The sequence below is a fragment of the Scomber japonicus genome, chromosome 2 (assembly GCF_027409825.1).
Source record: "Scomber japonicus isolate fScoJap1 chromosome 2, fScoJap1.pri, whole genome shotgun sequence".
NCBI lineage: Eukaryota > Metazoa > Chordata > Actinopteri > Scombriformes > Scombridae > Scomber > Scomber japonicus.
The window spans coordinates 37698840-37718749 of NC_070579.1; the positions used below are offsets into that span (position 1 = coordinate 37698840).

General features: G+C 38.6%; 1 protein-coding gene across 5 annotated transcripts in view; it reads right to left on the minus strand.

Annotated features, from left to right (window-relative positions):
* tenm3 (teneurin transmembrane protein 3) overlaps window positions 1-19910 on the minus strand; it is a 237767-nt gene that overhangs the window by 40542 nt on the left and 177315 nt on the right. For 3 of the 5 annotated variants that reach the window (XM_053329172.1, XM_053329151.1, XM_053329165.1), the window contains 9 exons: window positions 12891-12962; window positions 11865-12042; window positions 11112-11132; window positions 3898-4022; window positions 3657-3764; window positions 2688-2842; window positions 1342-1443; window positions 1018-1191; window positions 763-822 (listed from right to left, as the gene is read on the minus strand). In XM_053329172.1, coding sequence (XP_053185147.1) covers window positions 763-822; window positions 1018-1191; window positions 1342-1443; window positions 2688-2842; window positions 3657-3764; window positions 3898-4022; window positions 11112-11132; window positions 11865-12042; window positions 12891-12962 — 995 coding nt within the window. The remainder of the gene's footprint in view (window positions 1-762; window positions 823-1017; window positions 1192-1341; window positions 1444-2687; window positions 2843-3656; window positions 3765-3897; window positions 4023-11111; window positions 11133-11864; window positions 12043-12890; window positions 12963-19910) is intronic. The other 2 variants (XM_053329180.1, XM_053329158.1) reach the window with 1 other exon arrangement.

A 19910-nucleotide genomic window follows, 5' to 3' on the forward strand; every position in this document is an offset into this window, starting at 1 on the left:
GAACAAAAGGATGTAGGGAGATGGGTAGGAAGAAGTACAAAAGAAGTGAGAGAGACAGATAATAACTAACTACATGAATAATTCAACTTGGTATGTGTTATGGAGACATATGGGCACCGCCAAAAAATTCAACATAATCCCAGACTCTCATGAATTTGATATATGTTTTCCTACTCCTACTATTAATTCATTCAATGGGCAGATACCACCTACAGTAACTGTACTATTGCATCTACTTGTCATTCTTTACACATTGGTTATGAACTGGAATAGGGCAGAATAAAGTAATTAAGATTAAGGCACATAACACAGCAATGATGACTCAGAACTTTAATGTTCCATGAAATATGTACTGTGCCTGTTTTCAACTCTACTGTGTAACATTTAGCACACCGAGCACTGCAACAAATACAACGGCTACACTTGTATTTTCTATGAAACCTTGCATCCTCTTTCATGTGATTAAAAACTGATTATAAAAGCTGATAAGGAAATATTTTTCCAGTGACTATTTCTATCTGAATCACAGCTTACCCTCTCTGTATGGAAACCAGGCAAATACTGAATACACACATCCTTCATTTCTACAGGGGCAATAGGATTTAATATGATTCACATTACAAAGCAGTCGCAAAGTAAGCAACTATAATAATAAGGGAAATAAGATTAAAAGGAAATGATGATGATGACATTGAGGTCTGAATGTGGCACTTTTTTGTGCGAACTGACATTACAGTGTGTGAAACAGCTGTAGTGTAGTACCTTGCAGTCACAGTCTGATAGAGCTCCAGCCAGATGGATAATTTCTCCATCAGTTGAAACCTAGTGGAGTGACGGCCAGAAACAAACATGTCTTGTTATATATATGCTTCTAGAAAGTCAACACTTTGCAAAACAACATTCTCAAAGACATGAATATGAAACTAACACACATGAATCTGATTATGTATTGTCATCAGGTTTCCAGATTTTCACTTTACTACCTGATGTGGAAGGACATTCAATGTTGAAGCTCACCTGGCGGATGCGGTGGATTTTTTTCTCGTCTGTCTCTGCGATGTAGAGTACGCCGCTGTAGGACAAGGCGATGGCTGTAGCTCCCTCTAGCATGGTCTGCACCGCTCTCTTTCCCATAGTGTATTCTATACCAGGTACTTGGCAGTGCATGGGACGACCTGCCACAATACGAACCTGAACACACACAAACACCTCAGTGGATACTAGTTCTGAATGATTTTGCAGATTGTGACACTATTATAAATGTATTATATTGTCTAATGTAATCCCAAAAAAGCAAATTTATTCTGAAAATCCCAAACTAGAGATTACTGAAGACAATACCTGTCTATTCTCAGTGATCTGTAGCACTACGTTGTTGTCCAGGACGTAGATGGAGTTATCCATGGGATTAATGGCCAGATCTGTGGGCCATTCCAAACGAACCTGGATGTTGAGATGACAGAGGGGAGGGAGGAGAATGAGTTTCTTCTAATACAGCTACTTTGACTCTGTGTAGTATCGCTACAAAATTGATCTGCATAAAGACTAAAACTTTAAATTATGAGTTGAAGAGCACAGTCCACGGTGAGGCACACAGGGAGAGGGATCACTTCAGAGAAAGTTGCTGATGGCTAACTCACCCAAATAACGTTTGAGTGCTACTTTCTATTAGAATACTGACTGGGAGGGCATTGCCAAAAAATAAATGACATAAACCCGAATGTAGACAACACACACTTTAAAGTCACTAAGAGAAATTACATTTTATCAACAAATTCATGAACACGTAATACTGCAATTAAAGTAACTGAATAAAAATCATTAAATCATTAAATGTGAAAAATGCTACAAACACACAGTCAGTTTCTAAAGACAGCATCTACTGGTCTACTACACTTCCACACAGTTTAAACCCTGATATGATGATGTATTTAATCAGTCTATAAGGAGTAATCATTAAGTGTATTCAAATGCATATAATGGTGATTGTATGCTGGAAACTAGAACACCATTAAGCTACATAAACAACTGTGAAACCTGAAGATGTGTGGGCTGCCATGTCATAACAGATAACTGCTACAAGTCAAACTGAGCTTAATTCTGCAGAGAAGGACACAAGGTCAAAGTTCAATAAACTTTAAACGCTACAAGAAATTGTCTAACTATCATTCTTCCATTCCATTCCATTCTTCTTTTCACACACACACACACACACACACACACACACACACACACACTCACAAGACAGCAGCTTAAACAACGCTTAAAGTGTGTGTGTGTGTGTGTGTGTGTGTGTGTGTGTGTGTGTGTGTGTGTGTGTGTGTGTGTGTGTGTGTGTGTAGTCCTTCCATTCTGGGGTCCACATCATGTATGAAAATACATTTCTCTCTTCTCTGATACGAATTGAGGAAAAGTCAGTAAATGTCACCTGATCAAGATCTCTATTTGCTGGGATTTAAAGGGTTCTTTTTGTCTAATGGGACACCAGAAGAAACCAACTGAACAATCTCTCTTTTGTCCATTTTTTCTCTCCTATAAATTACATATTTTAACTATAGCATATTTTACAGAAAATTAAACTGTAGCTCCAGTGCATTAGTGTGACATTGTAACAGTGGAGTTAAATGCTACAAACAGATTATCAGGGTGGATGGATGTCATATATTCAGGTACACTTTTAATTTTACCTGTCTTATGTGCATGCTGGTATCGCATGTCAGAGGTCTTGCAGAAGTGAGGTCATTACTACCCAACACGGTGGAGATGATTCCGTTGCGATCCACTTTCCTGATCATAGTCCCATCCACAAAGTAGATCAAACCATTTTTGTCAACCGCAATCCCTACGAAGAGTAGAAGCATACAGACTATAAATCCATCTGCCGCAGCATGTAAAGGCATCAGCATTAAGCAGCAGCAGATAATGAAATAAAGACACAGTTAAAAAGCATTCAGTAAGAACAAAGGAATAAAATCAACCAGGATTAGTAAATGTGTGGAAAATATCATACAGATGAGCAAAACTCTTACTCTCAGAGTTTCTTAATAGTAATGAAGTCTGACATGTAAAAAACTGCTGAGCTGCTAAATGTTTCCTTTGCTTTTAAAAATGACTCAGTGTAGTATTGAATTAATACTTTCTTGTTTTTAGTAATTTTCAGTTGTGTGATATTTTTGCCTTGTGATGCAAGCCTGAACAGATCCAATTTCAAAACTTCAAAAAACCCATTCTGTAAATGATACAATGATGACTTGATTTGATATTCCACTCAAGCATGAAAATCATTACTCATTTTAAGAGGATACATGCGGTGTGAAAAACTGTCATCCCACACAAAACGTCCACAGATGACAGGGACTCAGTGGTGGATGCCATCCTCCCATAGCTTACGGGTCCCATTGGTTCCCTGTCAGTCTTCTCAACTATTGTTTAATGTGTTTTTGTGGTTTAAGAAAAGCTGATTAAATACTTTTACTCCAGTTATAAATGTAAGACCAAGTATGTGTCACTCTGAACATTTCTGGACAAATTTACAAAAGGTCAAACTTTGAACCCTTGTGTTTAATTTTTTAAATTAAGAACGCTCGTCAATGAGGTTATGGGAAAGACCTAAATAATAACTTCACTTGCGTGTGTGTGTGATTATGTGTATGCACCTTTAGGTCCCAGCAGCTGTGCTTCTGTAGCTTTTCTTCCATCTCCACATCTTGCTTCATCAAAGGGGGGACACTGTTCACCTGTACCGGCCACTACCTCTCCATTACCTAGACACACACACACACACACACACATTATGCATTCATTGCACTATAATAGTCCCAACTGTGTATCTTTGTGACTAAATCTCTGGGTCATATTTAAAACATTTCCAATTTCTAAAATGAAGAAGAGACTCACTGATGAGATCACGAGCCCCACTGAGCATCTTGGGTCGGTAGATTCTTCGTGAGTTGGTGTCTGACACATAGAGTTGCCCTGTTACTGGATCAGTAGCTAGATAGTAACGGTGAGCAGGGTTGTTGCTATGGATAAACAAGATAGAAACAAGAAAGAAATGGGTCAGGGATGCTATAATGTCCGTATCATTGACATCAATAAGAACAACTTGACTTGACTATCATTTAAAAGGAATATAGTTGGTTTTGGACACAGGCACTGACATCATCAGTGTGTCCTTGGCAGATTGTTTGCCTCACCACCAGTTTATCTTCCCACTTCTCATGCTATCCAAAGTGTGACTGGAAACACGAAACATTACACGAGATGAGCTGCCTTTTTGTGCCTTGTCCTTACATGCTCTGTGTATATCATTTCATAATCCCATTTATGGGAAATCAATTATGCAACTGAATAACACAGATGACCTAACAATATACAGGGTTGGGAACGTTACTGGAAATGTAATAGGTTATAGAGTACTAGTATATGTAATAAGTAATGTTACTATTTCAATCACAGTAATGTAACTTATTACATTTGATTACTTTTCTAATTTTCAAATTGTTTTCAACCAACCAAAATCTAAGATCAGCTGTTTTTCATGGATACTGACATGATTTATAAGAGAGATCATTTCTTATAAGGCAACATTTATCTCTCATTTGAAAATGTATTCATTAGTGCTTACTCATGTAGGAATGTTGGGTCTCTTTAAATTAAATGAAAGAGTATAGCCTATACCTGCTCTATGTGCAAAATGCCTTGAGATGACTTTTGTTGTGATTTGGCACTATATAAATAAAGACTGATTGATTGAATATAAAATAAATATATTTTATGAGTCAAAAGTCTGGCATGGGCTTAATTGGTACTGTGACACGATGTAAGTCCACATCATTATTTAATTACAAAATATCAAAAAATATTGCTTTCAAAGAATCAAAAACAGCAATATATGTATTTAGTAACATGTTAAATATTAAAAGATGATCTTAGAAGTCTGACTTCAGATGTAACCCCCTTTGTAACATTTTATCAGTAACTGTAACACTTACATTTAGTTTGAAATTAAATTACATAATGCTGTTACATGTAACTCGTCAGACTGAAAGTAACCCGAGACTGCTCATCCGCTCGATTTTCCTCTGCATTTACACTTTATCACCATTTACATAATACATGTCTCCCCTCAATTCAGTTCAGTTCCCTCTTAATCTCTTCTCCCCACATCCCCACCGCCAAAACAAAAGCACAACACAAATAAAATAGTTACAATACAGTAGGGGTGTGACGAGATATCGGGGCACGAGATCTCGCGAGACGGTAACGCAACAATATTTCTCGTCAAAGTGAATATTGTCTCGCAAAGCTATAATTAAGGAGCGCACCAAACAAGACAAAACAAAAAAAGAGGATGGGTTTTCTATCGCTCATTTGCACGTCATGTCTTCTTTTTATAATGTCACGTGTGGATCATTAACCTTGTTAGAGCTTCTACCTGCTGAGAAGATCTCAGTCAGCAGTATGAGATGAGGAGAGGAGCAGCAGTAAGTTAACCTCAGGTCTCTACACTGAGCCTGAAGTAGGAGGAGCAGATAATCTAGCACAGCTATGGAAGCCTAATGGTGCCAAAAGTATGAGTCACACTACCAAATTATAACACAATTTATATGTTGTTCTACTTGTGTATTTATGCAACTTACTTTTATTTCTGTGTTTTTATTAGCAATATGTTGTAATTTGTGATAATTGGATTCTTTATTTAATTTATATTTATATTATTTATATATTAGAATTGTTTCTACTCTTTATAATTTACTTTTTGGTATTTGTGTATTTGTGATTGTATCTAACTTTTGTATTTATGGTTGTTCCATAAATACCAACATGATCCATCTATAAAATATCTATATGGGGATTCATTATCATGAATTTCAAATAAAAGAATAGTCATTTATTTCCTCATTGAAGTTTTCTTAAAAATAGAGTTAAAATCTCGTCTTGATCTCGTGAACCCAATATCGTGTCTCGTCTCGTGAGTCGAGTGTATCGTCACACCCCTACAATACAGACATACAACCAGACATCACACCTGGAAGCAGTCCTATGCTGTCAAGATCCTTCATCCTTCATCCTACCACTTAGCATTGTGTATTAGTGTTCATGTAAATCATCAAACCAATAATCCAAAACAAATAAATGAAAATTATTATCAGTGAGGCAAAGTTACACTTTGGTTTCTACGTCATTATCACGTGGAAATGGAGATGTTCTAGAGCTGATGACAATGAAGAAATAATGAATAAAAACGAAGATAATAAAGTGAAAGCAAATAAACTGGTATTCATTTACTGCCAGTGGAGTAATGGGTGGTTAGTGTTGGTGTGTGTACTGTATGTGTGTGAGACAGAGAGGGAAGGAGAGGCAGAAACAGAGAGAGAGTGTGTTATTATTTCTGTGTTTGTGTGTAGTAACAGTGGGTCTGTCTGTCAGTCTGAGCAGAGCTACATGGGTGCGATGGGCCATCACTTGTCTGCAACACACTCGTGATGATGCCTGCCACACTGTCATGTAATATCCATCACACACACACACACACAGGCATGGATATATATACATGTGCACTCGCCTCTGGCCATAAGTGGCTGGTGATAATCTGCATATGATCACAGGCTGTTAGTGAAGACAGTTAAAAATAGACAAACTGTGTGTGTGTGTGTGAGAGAAAGACTGTGTTTTTCTGTATGTGTGAGGCTCGGCATGATTTTTGGATTTCTTGTAATATTTATTTAACCAGATACAACCCAAACTTCAAAGATCCAGGATAGACAGCACCACAGACCAAATCCATGGATTCAGAGAAACTTGAAACACATACAGTGGCACAGAAGCTGTGAAGAAAATGTGATTAAACTTGAAATCAAAAGTAAAGTCATTTAACTTGCCAGTCCAGTCAGAATATAGTACGAAGGCAGTCTGTGTGTTTCCACCTGTCTGCAAAACCCATTCAGTTAATTAAACACAATGACATCCTGATTATACTGCCTCCATTTTTTTTCTTTTTCATTTTCAGACCTTAAACATTTAATGAGGTTCATTTGTTCAGTTTTATAGTCCAAGTGCCAAGAAAGCAACTTGTGAGGACGGATTTGATGACAAAGCCTATTTTAAACCTGTCTCAGTGTGTGTGTGTGTGTGTGTGTGTGTGTGTGTGTGTGTGTGTGTGTGTGTAGTAGAATGCAGAAACACACAGCCTGAGGATGCAGTTGACATGTGGATGCCACTTGATCATCTTAACATGCCAGGGCGCATTAAAAGATGTGACTGAACAGGCAATAGAGAGAAGCTAGGACAATGAAGGGAAAGACAAAAGAAGAAAAAAGGTGGAGAAGTAAGACAGAAGTATGAGAAAATGATACAGAACACAGAACAAAAGAAAGACTTGGAGGGGATGAAATAAAATGGAGAAACAAATGACATTTAAGGGGAAAAAGGAGAAGATGGAGAGAAATTATGGCTGTAAAATGAGATAAAAACATGAAGGACATTGAATGACAAAAGACTGAGAGAGAGAGAGACTCAAGCAAGAGAGGATAAAATGAAAGAATGATAACAGCAAATGAAACAGAATACAAAGTCAAGATGGTGTGAATAAGTAAACATGGAGGATGGAAAGAAGGTGGTAAAAAAAAAACCTCTGTAACACGACTTGTCCTCCCGAGAGGAAATTGTCTTTTAATTAAAAAGTGAAATTTAATTGAAAACTACATTTGGATGAGTCAAAAAAACGGAATCCAATCATTGTGTCTCGCCAGTGGCAAAGCAGCTCCAGGTACGGAGCTTCCCTCTCTGTGTAACAGCAGATACAGAAGAGGAAATAACTGAGTTAAGCTGCATTTTCAGAAGGAAGGAACGAGAAAAGGAGGCAAGGAGACAGAACAGCACATTTTGATGTGTTTGTTTAAATCACACAATGGAACAGGGGATGCAAGAACAGTGAATTTGATGGTGGATGCATTATCAATATAAAAAGCATATGGCCTTAAAAAACCTAATTATACTCAGGATTTATTCAAATAACTCAAGTCTTCTACAACTCAAGTTCTACAGAGCTCTAATCAGTGTTTTAGCCTCTTTCAGCTCATTATTTTGTTTTTTATATGGCCTTGTTTCTGGCCACAGCATGCAGCTGTTTTAAGTGGAAAGGACAAAACTGGCAACTAGATAATAAAAAAGCAACTAAAGAGCTAGATATGTTTCTCTGGAGCTGGTTGAGACCAAAGCAGAGCTAGAAGGGTGGATAGAAACACAACTCAAATTCACAAATGAGTTCTAATGTTGTTCTATGTCTGCTGGAGGTGGAAATAACATCAACGGTCTGTTAACAGGTGATGATTTTTCATATGTTGTGTTTACAGTGTGTCCTGCTGCCTCAAAGTGACCAAAAAACTAAAACCAAATATAGCCGCAAAGCATAAATTTACATTACAATTTTTCACTAATTTCTGAAATTAAAATAGAAATCAGTTTTGTTTGATTTGACAAAAAACTGCTGATATATGCTGGTTTGTATTATGCCACAGACATTTTTTTTTGCATTTGTAGCACCCCCCAGTGGCAGATTTGAATGAAACTTTTAGGATATATTTCATATACTTATGTGGACACTTCCTGTGGTTTTTGTGATAATAGACCCAACAGTTGACGACTTCAGTCTATTTATGTGCTGAGCCACGCCCTTCTGAAGTCCATTAGTCAATGTCTTAAAAACTCAATGAGATATCTACAAGCTTTATACAACTTTTAATAAGCTTGGTCTGATGATGATCTACATTTGGTAGCAATTGGACCTAAGGGGTTAGACCGTTTTATTATATATATAATTTCATTATATATTATATATAACAATAATAATATAATATAATATAATATATAACTTCATTAATTAGGGATGTGTCATTAAAACTGAATAATCGTTCATTGTGCTGTGTTCGTTTTTTTATGTTTTTTTTTTCATTGAAAAACTTGTCCACTCTAATGAAGAGTTGAGCACAGAACACAGTCTAGTTTGAATGATTCATTAACAGCTACTGGAGAGCAGTTTTCACTTTCAGCCACTAGAAGGAGCTCTAGTTTTCACTTTCAGCCACTAGGAGGAGCTCTAAGCTTCGGTAAACCACCTTCACCTTATTTTGAAATAGAACCTGACACTGGGTGACTTTTTACTCCTGGTCTTGGCTACCTTAACTCAGTAGTAAGTTAGCCTGCTAGCTAGCTGACTGGAGGGAGTATGATGTAGCTCCTTGAAAGTGTGACAAAAGTCTCAGAGAGAAAACTAACGCTATGTCTCTCATTGCTAACATGACTATAAAGGACATGCTCAGCGTTGTTCATGATGGGGAGAAATAAAATCCACACTGTTATATTTTAGGGGTCTGTAAGCCTGTAAGATTTTTTCTATTAATGTGTTTCTGTAAAGAAATGAAGGCTGATTATCATTTCAATGAATACAAGTTTGTGCAGTTAAAGCTTGCTGTTTGTTATGAATATTATTTTTTACGCGTTATCTATGCATGCAGCAAATATTCAATCAGTAGTCTGTTAAACCCACTGATTAGTTGGGCTCATGCACATTCCTATCATTAATGTGTGTAGTTACTTTCCACCACTGCAAGCTATCACAGCATTTTCACATCACTGCTCATCCTCATAATTAATTCTGCAATTTAAATGATACTGTTTGGTGGAACTCTCACTTTCACAATTATATATCACCTTGAACGCATTAAAAACGCTAAGCATAGGATTGGAAGTGGGAGGGATAAAGAAAAACAGAGAAAGAAGACAGACCAGTAACCACACCCAACACTGTCTCCACTCCACCCCCACCCCTCCCTGCACATCTCCTTGCCAGCTCTCCTTGCTGGGGGGCTGCTGCTAAAGGTGATGACTGTGCCTTTCATCTGAGCTGACAGCAGAAGAATAGACTCCACTTTGTGTGAACGCTTGTCAAGATGAGAGTGGAAAGAGAATGAGACAGAGGGAGACAAAGCAGCCCCATTCCACTATGTTAGTCTGATTGCAACATTGCTGTAAATCGTAGTTTAAGGGTGATTCCACTTTACAACAATTTTGATCTAATTTTTGTAGTTTTGTTGTTTCTATTGGTAATTATGCGATTAGAGTGATCTTAGTGAAGACGTTAGATGGGAAAGAAACATTCAAAACATCAGGTTTCAAACAGCCCCACAGCTGAGCTTTTTCCTGTGTAATGGGGGATTATTACTAACATTTCAGCTGCCAAAACAACTAAAATAAGACCCAAGTTGTAATTAAGCAGAATATCCTTTAAGCTCATTAGTTAATGTGTAACGGTGGTTGCATGTCATCCGTCTGTCTGGCCCACTTGAAATTCTTCTCTCCTACATGTTGCAGTCCTCAGCTTTAAAACACTCCTGGACTGAAAGGAGGAATCATTTTAGCAAAATGAGCCTTACTAACAGCCTGATACAGTTCAATGTCTCCTTGATGAACTGCCACCTTGTGTTAAGGACATCCGTGTCCTCAAGTCTGAATGTTGCCAGGAACAAGCAACAATTGGCGCTTTTCCACTATACAGTTCTAGCACTACTCGGCTCGACTCGGTCTGGTATCAGGAACGACCTTTTCCATAACTATAGTACCTCCTCAACGTGGGTGGGGTCGTCATAGCACGGACATGGAGGCGATGGTGTACTTGCTGCTCTGTTTTTTGTCACACTCAAAGCAAGAGACGGGAAACAAATCGCTGTAACACTGTTGCTGGTATTTAAAAATGGCGGGTTTGATTCTTGTGTGGGATGGCTCATGACTCTTCCACTGACAACACTCTGACCAATCAGTGGCCGGCAGTCTGTTGACGTCACATTTAGTATCGGCTCGGCTCGCTTGGAACTTCGGCAGAGCAGGTACTAAAAAAGTAGCAGGTATCAGGTACTATCCCTAGTGGAAACACAAAAAAAACCGAGTCGAGTAGAGCCGAGCCGAGCCGAGTAGAGCTAGAACTGTATATTGTATTTTATTGAAAAGACAGAAAGAAAGATGACAAGAATGTACAGACTGGATACATGGTGCATGTGTTGACAGAGGGACGAAAAGAGGGTTGAAGGTGGAAAAGGATTAGTCACTCTTACCTATGTCTGAAATCTTTGTTTCTTTAATACAGTGCAAGCAAAGGAAAGAAAAGAGAGAAGAGTTAGTAGACAGTTTGGTTTTTGAGAGGTGTTACAACACAACCAAAAGAGCATTTACTGAAAAAAGAAAATCAGAAGTTGTAAAACAGTTAGAAGTTGTCAAAATGTGAAACATGCGTGAGATACAACAATAGGAAAAATATTTCAGATGGCTGTTAAAGAGAAATATGCAGCCCAGATTATGTCAGAAGCATGTTTTTCTCCCTAAAATTCAGAGTGTTCTTTTATCTTTTAGCACTCTGGCTCAAGTGTAAGTGCTCAAATGTTTATTACTGTGGTGGCAAAGTGTCCAATCTAGTCATGCATTCATCTTTCTCTTCCTTTTGAGTTTTCAAGCACTACTTCAAAGTCCTCCAAGACCAATGATGTGAAGTAGAACAGTTGAGTGCAGGAAGGAAAAGCTGAAGCAGAGTGATGAAATTTAATGCTAGATTTTAATCAAAAACCAAGAACTCTTAAGTCAATCTTTTCTTCTTATTTAGTTTAAGTCAAATCCATTAAAAACGATGCATTCACATTGACTCCACATGAGGACCTGAGAACTGTGAATGAAACGCTTTTTGAGAGGCCTCACTTTAAAAGGAATCATGAGTTCTGTCAGTGAGATCTTTATCTCAGTGACAGGATATTATTCTCTGGATAATGTTCAAATCCGTGATCTGGCAGCAGCAGCCATCCTCCCTCCCCTCTTACCTTAGCTCCATGACACTGGTAACATTCCCAGAGGGGAAGATCCTCCTGATGTAGTTGAAATCTCCAACGAAGATGCTGCCATCTGCTCCACAGGCCAGAGCCAGGGGGGCCAGCAGCTTGTTGCCCTCCGCCTGCCCGTTACAGCTGGGGCAGGAGATGCTACGGCGACGTCCGTTTCCTAGGAGATTACAATCTATTTTTACACAAGTTTGGAGCTGACTCTGTGTTCATTTTCACAAGGCAGGCTGTTCAACGGTGTTCTGTTGGTGAAGACCAGCAAAGACTGTGGAGCAGCTGCTCTGTCTACCATCCCAAAGAGCAGATGGAGTAGGGGTGTCAAACATAGGGCCTGTGAGCTAGAACTAGCCCACCAAGGGGTCCAATTCGGCCCACTCAATAACGCTGCAAAATATGAAAACTGCCAAAAAGTAATTCCAATTTTTAAATAAAACACACATTTCTGCTCGCTATTCACAGGCAAGGCTTCTGATCTGCCCATGGACGTCCAATCTAAGATAACTGACTTGCAATGTGATTCAGATTTGAAGGAAACATTTACATATATATATAATTTATAGGTTATTATGCGATGGTTTAACTGTTCTGGCCGACCAGAGATAAAACTGGGCTGTGAATTAAAATGAGTTTGACACCCCAGAGAGAGAGTGACCCTTCAAAGGCATTACACCCATATGGTGAAGCTCAAAACTGACAGGTAACAGGAAGTGGCTGGTGACACCATGTGACAGAACAACAGTAGGGTTACCACTGATAAGTACTGCCCTGCATAACAGAATGGACACATTTCAAATTGGGAAAGTAACACAAAAAAAAAGTAACTTGGTCTCTTCTTTAAAGGCCTGCTTCTCCAATCAAAAAACCTGACTTCTATCTTACACAGATGTTTCTCATCATACATATTCATTCTGTAGCTCACATATTTAAATGATCAAATGATCAAATAAAATTACTATCCATTATGCAAATGTCAAGTCAAACTCAAACAAGTCAAAACTACTTCCTTACCCATGATGCTGCTGATGACAGGGGGCTGCTGGGAAATGAAAATGTTCTCACCATTGCCTTTGTAGAGAATACCTGGTGGAGAGAAGACAGCAGGATGAGAAAAAGACATAAAGAGGACGGCGAGTAATGACACTGTGCTGTTCTTTTCAGCACAAACTGCCTTTTCACAGCACAAATGAACTTTAAAACAGCACTGCTACTCCACCAGCCAGCCTTCACCCCCCAGATGCTGGTTCAGAGTGTCAGATAAAACCCAAAACTTGAAACAGGGAAACTCTTCTGCCTGCTTAATGCTGCTGATGAGGAGGGAAGTGTGTGCAAGTGTTTGCCTGCTTTGGCGCACCACCAAATAAACCCAGCCAGCCCCGTTCAACACTTCACAGACTGTGTGTATGTGTGTGTGTGTGTATATATAGCATATAGAGTATATTCACACATATTTGTGAGTGTGTTTGAGTTGAAGCATATGACAGTTTCTCTATTTCTTTCACCACAGGGGTCCCACAGGATCACACAGCATGTAAGATTAAAGGGATGCTGCTGCTGCTATGTGTGTGTGTGTGTGTGTGTGTGTGTGTGTGTGTGTGTGTGTGTGTGTGTGTGTGTGTGTGTGTGTTTCACTTTGGAGACACTTAAAAAAATAACTGTTAATTGAAATTAACTGTAGTTGACTGATGAGTATTTAGGTAGAAAGCAACAATCATCTGTTAAGAAGGATTTGTGATGCAATGATCTCCTGTCCTGTCTGTATTTGGTATTTTGTTGTATTCAGGAAATATGAATAAATTAAAACGAAAAAACAAAATAAGTTGGAGTGACAACTGAAGACATCCGCCATTAGACTGAGAGCAGAACTGTTGTAGTCTTACAGCGATGGATCTTCCATGGCAACAGAGACCACAACCCAGATGAAAAAAAGAGCTAGCCAACAATGTAAGGAGCTATCTACTGCCTCAAGAGAAAAGGGTTTGGTATTAAAATATAAATACATTGAATGGCTCAACATTTGAAAGAAAATATTTGTTTTATTGAGAAATATAAACCACTACAACCACTTCATTCTGAAGCCAGTTAACATGGAGATGGACTAGTAAACTCATCTTATTGTTGACTTTATGTTAATCTTTAAACTGTTAGAGTTTGGATTTGGATTTGATGATTCCTTAATAAATCATAAGGCCGAACATTGTTATTTTTATTATATTTGGCATTACTGGTACATGTTTCTACACTAAATAATTGACTAATCATGCATAATGATGCAAACACTCTTGTGTAATTGGGGTTGGATTGAGTGTGTGTTTGTGTGTGTGTGTTGTAAGCTCTGAGGAATTTCTTTGATCTAATTTGAAAGATAAAGTTAGACGAGTTGAAGAGATTATGAAACACACTCATGTCTTTGTAAAGCACACACGCACACACACACACAGAGGCATGGATTCATTCACACATGTATCTGCACAACGCATACATGTGACTTAAGTCATAAAAGTACCTGAGGGTTAGGGTTAGGGTTAGAAGATAGAAAAAGTGGAGAGTTACAAGTAGAGACACTGGAATACATTATGATAATACTGAAAGAACAGGGGGATGAAAGAGGAGAGACAACGTGAGGTGAGAGGCGGTGGAAGAGGGGTGGAGTGGCTGACTTGTGAGAAGGTTAATGTGAATGAGTGGCGAGAAGATGAACAGAGGAAAAGAGAGGGATGCACTCGTTCTTCAAAGTGAGACATCAAAGAGGGACCTCCTGTGGTGAGCTGAATTATTTAAACTTTGCCGCCATCTTGGAATCCAGATCTATCTATCTATCTATCTATCTATCTATCTATCTATCTATCTATCTATCTATCTATCTATATATCTATCAGCTCATTTCATAAAAAGTTCCCCTCAGATTGTTTAGTCTTTCACTTTAAATTCCTCACTTTCTCTTGGCTGGGTTTTCCCTCCAGTCTTTCAGAGCACATTTGACTTATGGTCTGATGAAACTGAATGTTTATTTGAAGCACACTGAAGACTAGACAGCCCTCCTAGTCACTAGGGTCTACTACACTACACCTTTGACAGAACTGTCAATGAATCTGTTGTATTTTGTATGATCTACTGTAGAGCTGTTATTAATGGTCAGCGTTGTTTCACAAGATGTTCTGAGAGGACTGCTAAATGTTTTCTTTCTGCCATGAACATGGTGAGTTTATAAGTTCTTAAAACTCAGCATGTCATATTGCTATTGGCCTTTTAATCCCATATCAGCCAGTTCCCTTCCCGTCCAGCTATCTCTGTAACTTTCTCCTTCTCTCCATCTCTCCCCCCTTTCATCTCTCCCTCCATTAGTAGGTGTCGATTGATCAACAGAGGCCGAGCCAGCAGGGTTCCACCCATGCTGTGCTGCCGTGCACATGGGCATCCAACTACTTGCCTTACTGGGAAAAAGTGTGTGTGCGTGTGGTGATGCAGAGCGATGAGACAGAGACAGAGAGAGAGAGAGAGAGAGAGAGACGAGAGAGAGAGAGAGAGAGAGAGAGAGAGAGAGATAGGGAGAGAACAGCAGTGTGGAAAGAGAGGAGCATCAAGTTCTCCTGCTGAGTTAAAAGAGAGGGCAGCAAGGCTTTCTCACATTCTGTGTATACTGTGTGTGTGTGTGTGTGTGTGTGTGTGTGTGTGTGTGATTTGACCTTCATCTCAAAACTCTCAATCTCAAAACCTAAATTCTTACATTCTCACCACATCCACTGAGGACCCTGAAGCCTTGTTCATACTTGCGTAAGACACCTGGTGTGGGCCTGTGCAGATGGTGTGTGAGCTACAAGCATGTACAGTGGGCTTTATGCTCAATGCTCTGCTCGCTGCAGTATTCTTTACAATGCCAGGGGGCATACAAGAAAACAATGAGTGCTACCTGAAGAATGTCATCATTGTTATTATTATTATTGCTGTTGTACCAAAATGGTGAAATCACTGGTTAATCAGACTGCTTCTGCTTCTGATTCAACATGATGACGTGGCTGAACAGCTGCTGATATGACAAGACTAGAGCCAACACTGCTGCAGAAACTACAGGTGAGGTCAGACAAACATGGCCTAACAGTGCCTGAGCAATGGCAAACTATTGGCTCTGTGAGTCAGGGCTCTAACACACACACACACACACACACACACACACACACACACACACACACACACACACACACACACACACACACACACACACACACAAACACACACACACACACACACACACACACACACACACACACACACACACAAACACACACATACACCTTTTGTACTTCCACACGCACAGTAAACTAGGGTTAAATAGAGTCAACTACTGTTTCACATGCATGTTTAATGTATGAAGCAAGCTGAATGATGAATGTATGTTCTCAGTGTTGGAAATCAGTGTAAAGAGTGACCTACAGTATGGGGAACAATGGAATACACTTGTGTAGTGTTTTTAAAAGATGGTTCCTCGTGGCCAAGCTCAAATATACATGAATATTTGAGCTTTGAAAGTCATTTTCCTTTCATTCAGTATCAGTGAATGGCCTTTCATTCATCTCTGCTGATCACGATGTTACAACTGACAATACTTCTTTCTTTCTTTTTTTTACTGCAACATAACTTATTATGAATTCAACTAAGTGTATCCAAGGTAGTGTACCAGTGCCCACGTTTTTCTCATCTTTATTGTGTATTTATGATTTTATTTATTAGTAGGACAATGCAGGTGAACATTGTTAAATTATTACAGTTTAGTACTAACCAACATAAGTTATCCTTATACGTCTTCCCAGAACATGTTTTAGAGTTTAATATTAAGAAAAAATATTCAGTTTTAAGTTGATGGCATCCTGGGTCAGTTGTTGTCACATAGACTATGTCACTGATGACTGTGATTGTGTTGATTTTTCAGACCTTCATTAAATTTCTCTTCAGAAAAGTAGTCAATAAAGAGATCATATATTAACATCATCATATGCAAAAAAAAAGAAGAAGGAAATAATCACTACATGAGAGACCGAAAGACATTAGTAGAGGCCTTATTGCACACAAACTGTTAGCACTATCTCACAGTCATTTACTGTAAAGAAACATATAAAACACAAACTAAATCTGTTGGACTGTAGGAAAACTTCAGTCTCAAAGATTCCATTTTCCACATTGTCTGAAATCGTTAAGATTGTGGCCTTTAATAATAAATAGCAGTCTCTGCATACCTGAGAAATTCATTAGAGAGAGAGGACATATTGATTATGTGATAGCTTGTACTTTTAATCAAACTTGTTTTGTATGTAGGTTTATTGGATTGTCAAATAAAGTCTATTACAAACTTTAAATATTCTGGATTTCTTCATAACAATTGTCTAAAAACACAAGTTGTTTTAAAGTTCAGTCATTTTAATTTTGATTTTGTGGAAAAAGCAACACTCTTTCTTGTTCTCTGGAGCAAAGCACTAAACCCCTGACTGTGGCTGAGCTGCTTAGTCTGTCTGAATAATAGAGTGCAGTGCTTTACCGGGCAGCTTACACACTTATACTCCCCCTGTCTCTCTCTCTCTCTCTCTCTCTCTCTCACACACACACACACACACACACACACACACACACACAGATGTGTGAATACATACACAAACAAAAACTCACAAGTGCAACTGAATGGAACTCACATACATACAGACACAGGGGAAACTATCCTCACAATACAAGCACAAGGAAGCAGATAGCCTCCATCAACCCTCTGCCTCTGAACCCCCTCCACACACACACACACACACACACACACACACACACACACACACACACACACACACACACACACACACACACACACACACTCTTTCATCCAGTCTTATCTGAGTTGTTCAGCAGTGCTCTCTGCTCTGTGCTCCCAGATCACACACCACCAGGTGTGTTTGTATGTGTATGTGTGTGTGTGTGTGTGTGTGTGTGCATAAAGGCATGGACAAGCCTCTGCACACAGTGTGTCTTTTTTCCTTACCCATTCTCTTCTCTTCGTGTATTTTTTGTTTTCCTAATCTCTAATAAAAATCCTCTTTATCTCATTTTGCTTTTCTTTGCCTCTCTGTGCCACAAGTAACTGTGTCCACTATATACAATATCCACATTTTGGCGTGATGGCTTGAATGATTGTGCACAAAATGTCAAAAATCAATGTCAGTCAAGCCATGATGTTGAGGTTACGCTCCACAAAAACCAAACAATATTTTTTGTAATTATATTTATTCATATTTTTTCTTCAACAAAATCTGAATGAATGATAATAATGAATGAATAAGTGAATGAGTAATACAAAATATTTTTTATCCCAGAACCAGTTCCACAGATAGGCATTTTGGACTCATCATGATCATGCTATTGCACAATAAATGTGGCACGTACAGAACCCAACTCACCAAGGGAGTACACAGTCTTATTTAATACACTTTGTAGATGTTACCATAGTTTAGTCTGTGCTGGATCCTTCAGGACTAAGAGCAGCACTGATGTTTTGTGCCTACTTAAACATAAAAGCAATTTTACCCCAAGTAGTTACAGAGGGTTATTCTCTAAGGATGTGTGGCTGTTGTGTGGCTGGTTTTGCATTGTAAGACTGAAGAAAAACAGTACTGATTAAAACTGTGTGTTTGGCCTTTTGTATGTGAAAGCATGTTCAGGCAGATGAGGAGAGAACATTTAAACTTAAACAAATGGCTGCTGCACAGATTAACTACTGAAGCAGAGGGAACTGTGCCTAAAACGTAATGTCTGTGAAAAGCATGTGTAAAAAATCAGATGCACACGCACACACACACACACACACACACACACACACACAGAGGATGAGAGACTAAAGCCATGTTGAAACATACACACCAACAGAAAGAAGCACAAATGAAAAGATGGATAACAGTTAGTTTACAATAGCTCTCCGCTCAGCACAGCAACACAACACAAGGAAAAGAAGCAGCAATGCAACAACCTGTTATTTTTCACATGACTTTACATTCCTGTTTCCCACAGTGGCTTTCTGCTTACTTTCACACACTTTTAATGGCTCCTGCAGCTCCAGTCTACAGCAGCCAGTAATATTGGTTAATTAGTATAACACCTTTTGTAATGGGCATCACCTCCTATATAGTAAACCTATAATGGGAGAAACATTAAAGCTTGAATTGAATTTTCAATTTGATCAACTAATCAGTCTCATAAGTGTTAATTATTTTCAAAGCAGTAATCTCTGTCTGCTGTTCTCAAAGAAATCACAATGACTTGGGATAAATCAAGACATTGTCTTCTTGAGGCTTGAGGATACGTGATGAAGCATAAGATAGTAAATAAAAAGAAATGATAATTAGGACTTTAAATAATAATACAATAGAATAAAGGAAATTGTTAAAAACCGTGGCTCAAAGTGTGTGACTTGAGGCTAACGCATTGTAACAGTGAATGTGAAGGGATCTTTTTAATTTGAATAATTACTCAACATTAACCCTTGATCTCAAAGCCACATTATGCCTTATGGTTGATGGGGGTCTCAGCTTGGGTGGTGCAGCTCAGCTGGACAGTGCTGTAGGTGAGTCTTTGTGGATACAGTAGTGATGAATCACCGGTGGAGTGGCTGCTGTGAAACAGTCTCTGTTGGCTTTACTCCCAGTCTGGCTGTGCTGCTGTCATCAAGCAGGCAGAGACCCAGTTTAAGTGTTGTACTCTTCTTTAAAGCAACCTTTCAGTTTGAGTTTAGGATCTTTTAGTTTAATGCTGAATAACCTTATCAATACAGGGAAGTGTTGTCATATGTTGAAAAATATATGAAACTAAGAAAAAATCAATATGTCCTTAATAAATGATCAGACTGTCAAAGCAATAGCATTGTTATGTATTTCTATGACAAACAATGTGACATTATTTACATAATGATTCAGATGTGGTGCAGATTTCTAGACTCAAAGAATGTCCTTCAGGAATGAGATAATATTATGACTCTGGTCTGGAGAGTTTTCTGTCCATGTTTACTGA